General features: G+C 37.1%; 1 protein-coding gene across 1 annotated transcript in view; it reads right to left on the bottom strand.

The window, feature by feature from the left end:
* Positions 1 to 2,044: 2,044 nt before the first annotated feature.
* Positions 2,045 to 13,483, bottom strand: part of LOC106876376 (signal peptide peptidase-like 2A) — a 59,113-nt gene continuing 47,674 nt past the window's right edge. Inside the window, exons 13-16 of the mRNA XM_052972599.1 lie at positions 12,418 to 12,517; positions 11,419 to 11,496; positions 10,298 to 10,455; positions 2,045 to 5,481 (exon numbers count right to left, since the gene is read on the bottom strand). Of these exons, the coding sequence (XP_052828559.1) occupies positions 5,344 to 5,481; positions 10,298 to 10,455; positions 11,419 to 11,496; positions 12,418 to 12,517 (474 nt within the window). The 3' untranslated portion in view covers positions 2,045 to 5,343. The remainder of the gene's footprint in view (positions 5,482 to 10,297; positions 10,456 to 11,418; positions 11,497 to 12,417; positions 12,518 to 13,483) is intronic.

The following is a 13,483-nucleotide window of genomic DNA, read 5'->3' as shown; positions in this document are numbered from 1 at the left end:
GCGCGCGTATGTGTGTGTGTGTGGGGGCTGAGTTTTGTGTTGGCTGTGAATACATACTACGGATCTTTTTGGTTTGACGGGCAACATTTTTCATTTATGTAGTGTTCTTGGTACCGAAACACTTTCAAACTTCGTATACTTGTATATTTTGTGTTATAGAACAGATAAATTTTGTATTCGAAGTTATTTCATGTTAAAAGTTGTCTTATTTCGATAATTTCAACCAATCACTGACGTCTATTCAGTTGAATACAGTTACTGCTGTGGCGGTGTATCGTTTTTTGCATTGTGTGAGTTTCTTGTTAAAGATTTGTTAGTTATGTTAAGAAAGTCGACCAGCTGTATATATGCATCATTGCTCTTATCATTCCCCAGGAAATTGTAGGTTTGATTGCTAGTTGAACTCGTCATATATCTAATAAGTTCTGTTGATTACATTTAAGCCTCTATCTCCCATGTTTAAAAGTACTAAAATCTTTATTAAGGACATTGTTTCGAGCGATTACAAAAAAAATTTGCTTGCAAGCTCAACGCATACAACATTTACAAGCGTCACTTGACGAGACGACGATGGAGCTTTGATGTGGTCACTCGAGCTGCCTAAAAACACCTACTAAATATCTATCAAATTACACATTATCGTCTTTCAAAAAAAAAGGCTCGCCTGGATATTGTGCTCCGAGAAACAGAAGATTCTCGCAGGTTGTTCTGGCTGTTCTTTCGAGATGGAAACAATCCACACAGTGTTGAGATGAAACCGCGATTGCTGTTGGTAGTGTGTACTCTGGTGGCGTCGTGTTGGCGCTGGCGACGGGACTGTAGAAGACAGTAGAACGGTGGTGTTGACGTCGTCGCTGTAAACTGGCTAGAGCTGTGTTCTGTGAGATGGTCAACAACCAGACCTGTGAGAGGGCAAAGGCCGAGACAAACTGGCGTGGATAAAACAGGCTTATTTATAGAGAAAAAGGGGCTCCAGAAACAGCAGAAAAACACTCTCACGTGACTTTATCAGAAGGCCACGATTGGTTGATGTTCACCCTGGCGCAAATAAGAGCCAATCAGGGTGATGGACACAGCAGGGTCCAAGCGGGCCGAGGGCTAGATGTTACCTGCTACGTTCGCATTTGTAAATAAATACCCGAGAGATAGGTTTCACTACAGAATCTTGCAGGTGTAAGCTTATCGTGTCCAATAATGTTTGTAACATGGACTTACTTCGTGTGCCGTTTAGTATTGGTGAAAATTGGAACTATACTTAGAAAAAGTAAGTTAGATAACTCTTAAATTGCTCCTAAATTTTAAGAGTTATTTCCCTTTTACATATTTTTTTCATTGTGTATTTGTTGGCGTCATTATACCAATAATAAACACTCAGACTAATTTATTTCATTTCTTTATTTTCATTAGTTAGTTGGTTAAATGGAAAACCAATTGTCGAATAATGTTTATTATTGGCATAAGGACCTTCCCGGGATACAACAAAATGCGTCACAATACACGAGTTCATATCAAGTATTTTGTAAACTATATACAAATCCAGAAAGTGGGTTTCGTCTTCAATAAAAAAAAAAAAAAATTTTATGATTAATGTGAAATCAAAAACAAATTTTTTTTAACTTCACATCCTTTTATGGATCACCATTGCTGAATCGCTAAGTTACGGGGACATTTTATCGATATCTACTGCCGAACCACTAAGGGTGAGAGGGGGAGAGAGAGACAGACAGACAGAGTGAAAAAGAGAGAGAGAGAGAAAGAGCGTGAGGGTGACAGAGGAGGAGAGATAGAGAGAGACAGACAGACAGAGAAAAAGAGAAAAATGAGAGATACAGAGAGAGAGAGAGAGAAAAAAAAAACAGTGAGTGAGAGAAAGAGAGACAGGCAGACAGGAAGAGAAAGGCAGATTGAGAGAGTGAGACAGGGAGAGACAGACACTAATACATTGAAGTGTATTAGTGTTGGAACTAAAGTGTATCGGTGAGGGAAATGGCCATGTATGAAGAAGAATGTGCTATAATAAACAAACAACAATGAGAATAAACAATTTGTTTTCTTCAATTTGATTAAACATTTTTAATAAGTCTTTGTTATACAGACGAATTAGGATTTTCTGTTTGTACAGTTTATTAAATTTCATTTATATGATAACGAAATATTTTTAAAATACATGCAGGAGTAAAACAAGTTTCAATATTCTTTGATATATTGTAAACCAGGTTATGAGAGTAAAAAAAAAACCCCAAAAAAAACTCAAGAGTTACAATGGAAACCATTCTTCTTGTTGCCAAAATAACGGTAGTAGTAGTAGTAATAATAATGGTTTCAAATTTTGGCACAAGGCTAGTAATTTTGGGGGAAGGGGTCTAGTCGATTACATTGCCCCACTGTTCAGCTGGTACTTATTTTATCGACCCTGACAGGAAGTTGACCTTAGCAGAATTTGAACTAGAACATAAAGACAGACAAAATACTACTAAGCATTTTGCCTGGTGTGCTAACGATTCTGCTAGCTCACTGCCTAAGTAGTAATAACAATAATAATTATAATAATCACACTAATAATAGCCCATCCTCAGATGAGATATAAAAGCCCGATTTAGTAAAATGTAGCATTTTAAAAATTTTAGAGGACTGATATTAAATTTAAATTAGGGAAAAAGTAAAAGAAAAAGTGGGTAGAATTGACTAAATTTTAGAGGACTGATATTAAATTTAAATTAGGGAAAACTAAAAGAAAAAGTGGGTAGAATTGACTTGTAAAATGGTTTTCTAAAGATTCCTCCATCTTTAAAATAAAAACAAAATGGCACTCAGAGTTTGTAAACAACAGCAAAAAACAACAACAACAATAATTAAAATTTCTAACATACACACACAAGGCCAGCAACTGTATTGCCCTTTTGCACTTGACTGGTGTTTTTATTTTATTGACCTCTCCAACCTGTTAGTATGAAAGGCAAGGTTGATTCTGGTGGGATTTGAACTAAGGATGTAAAAAAGGGACGAATTTAAATACCGCAAAGTAGTTTGTTCGGTGCTCTGCCAATCACCACTTTCTATAATATTAATAATCTAAAATGACATAATATAAGACAGGAAATGGTGCCAGTGAGCTTGGTGCACACCTGTCATAAGTTGACATTTATATGCAAAATTACCACTTCATTCAGTTACAATAATAGTCTTTCTACTATAGGCACAAGGCCTGAAATTTTGGCAGGGTTAGTTGATTATATTTGACCCATCAATGCCCAAATGGTACTTATATAAAGACTGAATAAATATTGCAAAGTATTTTTACTAATGCTCTAATGATTCTGCCAACCCAGGATATCTAATAATTTCGAATTTAGGCAGAAGATCAATACTTTTGAGGTTGGGGTTAGTTGATTACGCAGATCCCCAAAGAATAAAATGCTAAGTTGAGTTTAGTGGCATTTGAACTTGGATTATAAAGGATCGTTAACACCAACAATTCTAATCACCATTTTGATGAAATAATAATGGTTTCTAACTTACATGCAATTTTTCAGAGTAGGGGATATGTCAATGCCATTGATCCCAGTATCTGACTGATATTTTATTCCATTAACCCCAAAAGGATGAAAGGCAAAGTCTCCCTCTGAAGAATTTGAATTCAGACCATGAGGAACTGGAACAAATATTAATACCGACATGGCATTTTGTCTAATGCTTTCATGATTCTGCCAGTCCACCACCTTAATAATAATCCTTAATCCTTTTTACTAAAAGCACAAGGCCTGGAATTCTGAGGGAGTGGGCTAGGCAATTACATCAACCCCAGTACTCAACTGGTACTTATTTTCCAAAAGGACGAAAGGCAAAGTCAACCTTGGCAGAATTTGAACTCAGAATGTAAAGATGGATAAAATGCTGCTGAGCATTTTGTCCAGTGTGCTAACTATTCTGCCAGCTTGCTGCTTTAAATAGTAGTAATAACAATCCTTTCTACAATAGGCACATGACCCCAAATTTTTAGAAGTGGGGTTTAGTCAATCACACTGACCCCAATGCTCAGCTGGCACTTATGTTACCAACCCCAAAAGATGAAAGGGAAAGGTGACCCTGGTGGGAAGAGAGGCATAGTATATTTAATGAAGCCGAAATGAATAATGATTATTTTATCAACCCTTAGAGGAGGAAAAGGGAACGTTAAACAAAACAGGATTCAGAGAGAATGCAAAGAAATTTTACCAAATACAGGTAAGTTATTTTGCTGGTTTCAGCTGATATGATGTCAAACTGTTATCTGAACAGTTGATGGTTTATAACCTGCACAACAGGCATTGTGTTGTGTCTGTGGTCAAGTCGCAAATGATCTGGTGTCCACTGAGCTAGTAAAAGGTACCATAGAAAGTAATAATTTATTAGTAGAATTTTAACACGGAGATAAGGATAAAATCTGGAATCCGAGGAAAATGGTCAAACGGCAGCACTGACAACAGTAGTAAAAGAATCTGAAGAGAGTTTGTAGATGGTAATAAATTTAGTTGTCATGAGATAGAGAACTCTGATGTCTTGTATTGAGCCCCTCAGACACACTCAGATATTTCCCTCACAGTAGCTCCACTTAACGACCACCTAAAAGCTTACCTTATCATAAGGGATATCTTGGAGAGGAGTGAGATATGTGAAGCTAATATGTCAAGACACAATGCAATGAGCTATGGATACCAGTAGAACATGTAAGGGTCTCGCAGGTTCAGCCAGTGCTCAGCTTTAGTCTCATGGCACTCGGCAAATGAGAGTCAAATCTGTTCCTGGATAGAATGCTAGTTTATAATAAAGGTAACATTCTCGTGATTCTGGTACCTCTTCTTCCAAGAAGCAACAGAACTCAAACAAGGCAGAATAAAGGGCCTCCTGCCTAAAATATTTAGCAAAAAGGTTAACTTAATACCTGAGATTCTGTAGCCTGATATGATATCAACTCTGCCGTTCTGAGCCTACTCCTCAGTTGGTTTATCTTTTACTTTGGCAGTCAAACTTTGCTAAGATGGAATGGAACATTTGTTACAATTCCTGTCATATATTATATATATATATATATATAATATATATATATATATATATATATATATACACATACAAACTTTATGTATTATATACATTTACTCTTATTTCAAATTGTAAATCTAACCCCAACCACCAAAAACACACATAGGTGTACACACGAAATACATACATGCACACACACACAGACACACAGACACACAGGGAGAAACACGGATATTCACAAACCAAAAGGCCTGGCATAATGTAATGCCAGAAAGATGGCGTAAAAGTCAGCGATTTTCTTGCATCCCAATATTCATTAGGCAACTAATTTAGTAGGTGGTCGTTTTCATTTCTTTTAGACTGGTCAGTCTTTGAAGAAATGGGTGGTGTTTCAACGTCATCTGGGAGGGTCTCCTGGGAGAGAGATCTATCATCAGCTGGAGGTGAGGCTTTTAGAAAATTCTGTAGGAGAGAGAAATGAAAAAAAAAAATTAAATCACAAAATACAAGCAGCAAGTAGATGTCTTGTGTTATAGAGTATTAATGACCTGGGGATTTTGCCAACATTCAAACAGAAGGCAAACAGACTAGGAAAGATTATTTCGGACAAACAAAATTCACACAATTTGTTACCACAGCAATTTCTAACCTTTACAGTCCTTGCTGCAGCAGGTTTAATAACCCTTAGTATTTAATCTGACCATATCTGGCCAAAATATTCTACCTGCTTTATGTTCAAACTGACCAGATCTGACCTCTCATACTTACCCTATAAAATTATTGTAGAAACGAACAATCACATCAGTGAAATCTCTAAGCTACAAGGTAATGCATGACTAATTCAAATCAATGTGAATAAATAAGCATTACATTTGACAGAATAACTTGAATGCAAGAGGGTTAATCACCCTCAGAACATTTCTGCAATAGCAACCTAAAATGCTATCTCAATAAACCACAAACTCAAACAGTCCAAAATTAATGACTCTCTCTTTCTCTCTCTCTCTCTCTCACACACACACACACACACAATCAGTTTAAAACAGTGTGCTGAGATGCAGACCATGAATAATGTAGAGGAGCAACAAGTGTCATACTCTGTGTATTTTTACCACCTCCACTGTGGCCACTGCTATGGAGCCTTTACATGGTCAACCAGACTGCTAAAAATAGAAGCAAAATTTCCTTCAAACATCACCCTACTGAATTTCTTTACTTAGAAAAAGTGGGGTGAGTATTGTTGAATAATTCAGTCCTTGATATAAAAAAAAAAACAGGTCAGGATAAAGACCCCTTTCAGTCAGAATGACCATGGGATTGCACCTAGAAAATTCCCCTCCAAGGCACAAGTCTGGGCAAGGTCATTTATGGAAGACCAGCAGTCGCCCATGCATTCCAGCACCCCTTCTCCACACCACTGATGTTATCCGAGGGAAAGGCAAAGGCCAATACAAATTGGCCCCAGTGATGTTGCAACTTATTTCTACAGCTGAGTGAACCAGAGCAACATGAAAGCGTTTTCCTCAAGAATACAACATACAACTTGATCCAGGAATTGAACCCACAACCTCATGATTGTAAGCCTGGTGCTCTAACCACTGTGCCAAGCATCTTCACTATTTGGGGTTAAACAACAACAGGTGTACAAAAATAAATTGGAAAGTGGAGGGAGTATAGTATGCCTCCTGCATGATGGAATTTGCACTATGGTATTTCTGGAACAAAGGATTCTTGATGCTACTGTTGTATAGTGAAACTGTACACCCCTCCTGGTAAAAAGTGGTAGTAACCAGCCATTATAAATAGACCAGTAGCTGGTCGACAGTAGAAGGTCGAGAGTACATGTAGACTGTGTTGATAGTCGTATCTGTGTTGATATAGTAATCATACTGTGATACTGAGTGAATGCTATAACAATCCAACCTTTTGAAGATAATAACACTGTATGATGGTGGTGGTGGTGGTGGGGTTGTACAATGCCAGATAGAACCACCCTGTCGACAACTTCAGAATATAACAATATCTATCAGAGAAACGACTGTCATCAAAAGATAGATACAGAAGTGGTAAAAGACTGCTTTACAACAGCTACTTAGTTGTAAATCTCAATCAGAGTTGACTAAAGGTTACACATAAACACCACCAGCAGCAGCTCTGTGGTGGATGATTCCCTTGTTGTTGATTGACGACCTGCGTGCCACAGGACTACTTGATCAATGCGGAGTTAGGGCTACACAATAACAACAACCGATGAACACTGCTGAGCAAGAGGGAATCTGGAGAACAAGCCAAAAGCCAGGATATAATTTCAAAACTGGTTGAAGCCACTTCAATTCTCTTATACAAATAATTTTCAAGGGGATGGGAGACAAGAGAAAGGTAATATTTATCCCCATTGAAATGTGGAACAAACTATACTGTGGTAGATACCAAGAGAGAAACTCTCATATTGGCTTTTGGTGCAAAAATGCACCTCTTGTTTATCTCAATGTTGGAGGCAGCAGGGATTTATATCTCCACCAGTGATGTAAACAGGAGTGAATTTTGTACCAAAAACCAATATGAGCATTTCTCTCATGGTATCTACTGCAGTATAGTGTGTTCTAACAGACCATCTACATTTCAGTGGAGGTAAATGTTACCTATCAGTATTAATACTGCCTCTGTTGCTAATTGGCGTTAGGAAGGGCATCCAGCTGTAGAAACTCTGCCAAATTAGATTGGAGCCTGGTGTTGCCATCCGGTTTCACCAGTCCTCAATCAAATCGTCCAACCCATGCTAGCATGGAAAGCGGACGTTAAACGATGATGATGATGATGATGATGATATATTGCTTTTAATAAGAAAAAGGAGGAGGAACATGAACTTCATAGTTTTTCTCCCTAAAACAGAGGGTCCCTTTTACCACCTTTTAACGAATCATGTGACATTATGGCTCTAACAAAGTTTGAACTTGTAACTCTGTATCTCAGTAATGCAGCTCCTCGACTGAATGATTACCACATAACCATCTAGCTTCTTTGACAATAGTAAATAAAACAGATTAAATGTATCCTGAATACCAAGGAGATCATCAGAACTTTTGATTAGTTCAAGATTCATAGCATTAAGCAGATGAGATCATCATCATCGTTTAACATCCGTTTTCCATGCTAACATGAGTTGGACGGTTCTATTGGGGTCTGGGAAGCCAGGAGGCGGCACCAGGCTCCAGTCTGATTTGGCAGTGTTTCTATAGCTAGATGCCCTTCCTAACACCAACCACTCCGTGAGTATAGTGGGTGCTTTTTACATGCCACCGGCACGGGCCAGGAGAGTCTGGCAACGGCAACGGCCACGATCGGTTGGTGCTTTTTACATGCCACCGGCATGGAAGCCAGTCAAGGTGGCGCTGGCATCGGCCACGTTTGGATGGTGCTTTTTACATGCCACTGGCACGGGTATCACAACTACAATTTCCATTTCATTTTTATATAAAATTTCCCTTAGATAGGACATCAGTACATTTCAGATTGCTTACTGTAGCCTTACTCACCCAATTTATGTAAATTGAAGCAAGAGTAGAATAACCACTCAAAATTCCAATACCCTTAACTGTGGGAAGCAGTTTTATTTTCTAATTTACTAATCTATCTTTTGTTGAGGAATGTCTAGTTTGAAACTATTTTCTCTTGAGTTATGTCAAGTTCACTGAGGCAATGTGAATTGCAGAAAATACCAATTGTATTTTTTGGTTCCAAACGGAACTACTTCAGAGTTGAACAGAAGATCTGTAAAATGAGATAGTCCTGTGATACCTTCTACCAACATAAATCCATTCACTCAAGTTGGCTTTTAGCTTCCTCTACAGAGAAAAATACAAGCAATATCTGTACATAGTGAATATTCCATGCCAGTACAATGATCTAGGGAACCATTAGTATGGAAGAAAGGATGGAAAAAGCTATTTGTGCAAAGGTTACATTGAGCTGTTGTGTGAGGGAGGCACATTGAAGTAGTGTACTGTTTCTGACCTGAGTTTGAACCCATTATACTTGGAAAGCAATACTAAACCAAGCAAGTTTATTTAATACCATTTAAGATTTGGCCGAAGGGAACGTACAGGAGCCTGTGAATAGTAGTGAATGATAATTTATACAAAATAAGGAAGAGCAAACATATTTTCCTTTACAAAATTAAATATTTTATGCTAATTTTTAGTGATTTTATTTTTTAAATTAGTTTTTGAGGATTTTAAAAATTGATTTCTAAGGTTTTCCTACACCAATTCTTAAAAGTTGTTAAAACCAGTGACTCATGATAAGAAATGGGTTCTCTATAAAATGTCAAGTGCTGAAGACAGTGGGTAGGGAAAGGAGAAACACGACACCCTGGGCTAAAAAAAATTCTTCACCCACATAAGGTGTTGTTATCTGTTTGGTGGGATATGAAAGGTTTAGTCCACTTTGAACTTTTAAATCCAAACCAAACGATAACAGAGGAGATCTACTACAAGCAGCTTAAGTCAGCACCAGAAGAAAAATGACCATCTTTGGTTTCAAGATAAAAAAATATGCTTCCATCAAGATAATGCTCAGCCACATACAGTGAGGATGATATTCCAAAGGCTGGAGCAGTTTGAATGGGAAATGATGCCCCACCTGCCATATTCACCGGATATTGCCCCATCTGATTATCATTTATTCTGCAGTCTTCAAAATCATTTGGACAGAAAAAATATGAATCCTGTAGACGAGGTCAGAACAGTAATGGAGGAGTACTTTTCATCACGGACAAGTGAATTTCGGAAGAGTATATTTTAGATTAAAAAAGAACTGTGTTTATCTTAATTTTGAAAAATAAAAGAAGCATTAAAAAAAACGCATTATTTATGGGATGATGCAATATAATTTGCATATCCATTATCTTGTTTCCCTTGCATTACTCCCAAGCAGCCCTTTCTGGATGTTGCTAATGCCACTGGGTGATAGCAACTGTGTCTTATACATCAGAATTGCAATGGTGCCAGCAGACAACTGATAAAGTGAATTTTTAATTGTGTTCTGTTTACTTTGTTTTTATCCATTTTTGTTGTTAGTGCTTAATTTCATATATGTATGAGTGTGTGTGTGTGTGTGTCTGTGTACATATACATACATAGTAATGTAAGTTTACTTCTTTTGTCAATTTTACTAAATAGTACAAGTCTTGCTCATGCTGACCAATTCATATCTCTTTGGAGCCTGTTAAATTATATCACACACATCTCACAAAGATTTATTGATAAAACAAACTGACCAAAAAATCTCCAGTCCACATTTCTCTAAATTCTCCTCGGCAACAAGATGGAATGATAGCTGACAAGAGCACAGTAGGTACAAGGTACAACAACGCTGGCTGGCCAGCTTGCATTAGAGTTAAAGCAACAAAGGCAAGAAGCAATCCAAGTAAATAACCTAAAGATAAAGAAAAATCAAAGAATAGTAAATATATAAATATACATATAAAGAAACAGACAAAAATGATAACTAAATAAGCTTTTACAGTATTTTCCAGCATACAAATCAATGTAGTATGTAGTGCAAACATTCAAGCCTCACCATTATCTTTCTAAATCTTGCTGTATTTCACATGAGATTTTTAGTCCTCCTAAATCATCTTCATTGTAGAAGTTAACCTATCTTTTTTTTGGTTGTAAATTTGTCAGAAAAATTTGATTTGTATGCCAGAAAATATGGTAGTTCAATTTTATTATTATTGAACTGCAAAATTAAGGTGGGTTGCCAGAATTGATAGGGCAGTGGACTAAATGCTTTGTGACATTCAGTTACATCAATACATACATGACAAGCTTCTTACAATTTCCATCTACCAAATCCAACTCACAAGGCTTTGGTGGGCCTGAGCTATAGAAGACACTTGTGCAAAGTGCCATGCACTGGGACTTAACCACACAGCCAAACCTGCATCTTTGCAATTATAATTCTATTCACATCTAGGATGCTTTAAAGGAATATTAAACTGACTTCCAGTACTTGACTTGTACTTGGCAAGATTTGAACTCAGACCATAAAAGTCATTTTGTTTGACACTTTATGAATTCTGCCAGTCATTTGTCCTGTTCAATGTAGCAGCTAAATCATACCTAACTATACTGTGTTTAAACCAGGGACCTCTGGAGTCAGTTCCACAATCACTACATAATCCGATTTAGAGATTTGCTAAATCTGTTCAATGTGGCAACTAAATCATAACAATCATTATACAATCTTTAAAATATGAGGCACATAATAACTTATAATGAAGATAGAATAAACACAAGAGGGGTGGGTGACTTGCAGCCAAGCAACATCACCACTAATTAGCCACCAAACTAATTAAAATTCAGTTTCAATGAAAAGAAAGTTATCAATGCTTACCACAAATAGAAATAATGAGATAGAGTTTCTTTGCTCGGACGTAGATATCAAAAATATGACTGTAGACAACCAGTACACCTGTAACGAGAACAGCATCGATATAAAATACTTTCTACATCAAAACAAGGTCTAACATTTATGTTGTATTACATCTTCAAACAACGATTTCTAACTCACAGTTTAACTCTTTGTGAGACAATTAGGGAACTATTAATAATGATTTGACTTGCTAGAAACAGCAGTCAAATTGTCTCAAATATACTCTGCAGTTTTTTTTTTTTTGTTTTTTTTAAATGATACCCAAAAAGGACAGGGTTATCATGGCAAGAATGCTGTCAATCACAGATTTACTCAATCAAGGCAAACAGAGTTATAAACAAACAATGTCTTTTAGCGAGGTCTTGGAGAGAGGGGTAGTGACCATAATCTCCGAGTCTGGCAAGACTGATGCTGTTAATGTTTTGCATGAACTGAGGCAAGTTGATGACTGCAAGTAAGAAAGATGCAAGGGAGTGGGAATTCAAGAGGGCTGACATTCTGAGGAGAAAAGGTTGAGTATATCGGTTAGTGTGGGCCTGTGGTGGCAGGGTTGGCTACAATGTGGATGATGAAAGGAGGAGAGATGAGTCAGTTGAGTGCTTCAGTGGAGCTGGCATGGGGCCAGCCAGCTTTGAGAAGCAGAGACCCTCGTAGCAATTGGAAAATAACTGAGAGTAGACACAGTACCTTTGTGGGCCAAAGGCTGGAGCTTGTCAGAAAGTGACTGCATGCCAATTAGTTGAGTAACCTTTCCAGGAGAATGTGCGACTATACTCTCCTGGAATTCCTCCAACCACCACTGCTTGCATTTTCCTCTTTAGAAGTCACCTGACAAGTTCAAACTTGGATAGGAAAGCAATCCGGTCTCGAGTTGAAGAGGAGTGTGGGACATTTGTATCGAATATAGGAATAATTCCTCTTATAGAGAGAGAGAGAGAGAGAGAGAGAGGCAACCCATACCTGGTAATATGACGTCGCCAAAGCCCAGAAGCGACTCCTGTACAAAACACACTGAGGGATGAGACGGAAACAAAGGAGGCACTCGGAAAACTAGAGGGAGCTGAAAATAAGAAAAACAAAAAGGATTAGCTTCACTGATCATCATCATCATCGTTTAACGTCCGCTTTCCATGCTAGCATGGGTTGGACGATTTGACTGAGGACTGGTGAAACCGGATGGCAACACCAGGCTCCAATATATATATATATATATATATATATATATATATATATTCCAAGTTCAAATCTCACTCAGGTTCACTTTCTCTTATATTGTTCTGGGACTGATAAAATAATTTCCGGTGAATAAAAGATTAGTACTCGGATTGATGTAAATAAACTATACAAGGTGGTATCCACCAACGTGGCCACAGCCCAGTGATGAAAACCAGTAAATTAATAATAAAAGTATGCAATATATGTGTGTATACATATGTGTATGTATACTCTCTAGTGACTTGATCTGTGTATTGACAAAATTGCATGACATTTAAGTTGTAAAGTAAAAATTGAAATTAAATAGAAGGGAAAACGAAATATATCCAAAAGTTTGTTATCTGGAATAAAGAAAAATATAATGAATTCCAACTCCCTCACCACATTACCAATACAGAACAAAAATCAAAACAAAATCAAAACTGGGGTTGACGCAAGACAAATAAGAAGTAGTAAAGAACACTTCATTTTATTTTTTTCTTTTGCATGTTTTATTTAGATCAGTAGTTCTCAATTGGAGTCCATGCAACATATATCAAAATTTCACTTTAGATATATGTATTGATATGTATTGCAAGAAACAGCTAGGTTTGTTTTTTGTTTCTAACATTTTACATAGTTCAACCTACACAAGTTAATGTGTGAGAAACAAAATTGGAATTTTGGAAAAAGTTTCTATAAGACTACTTTTTAAACATTGAATGGCTATGGGGGTCCACTAGAATAAAATAGTAATCAAAGGGGTCCATGAATTAAAAAATGGTTGAGAACCCCTAGTTCAGATTATCTTCAGTTTTGTCATTTTCTTCTT

Source organism: Octopus bimaculoides, chromosome 14 (assembly GCF_001194135.2).
Source record: "Octopus bimaculoides isolate UCB-OBI-ISO-001 chromosome 14, ASM119413v2, whole genome shotgun sequence".
In the NCBI taxonomy this organism is placed as follows: domain Eukaryota; kingdom Metazoa; phylum Mollusca; class Cephalopoda; order Octopoda; family Octopodidae; genus Octopus; species Octopus bimaculoides.
Note: the sequence above shows the minus strand (reverse complement) of the source record. Positions and strands in the feature narration are given on the sequence as shown.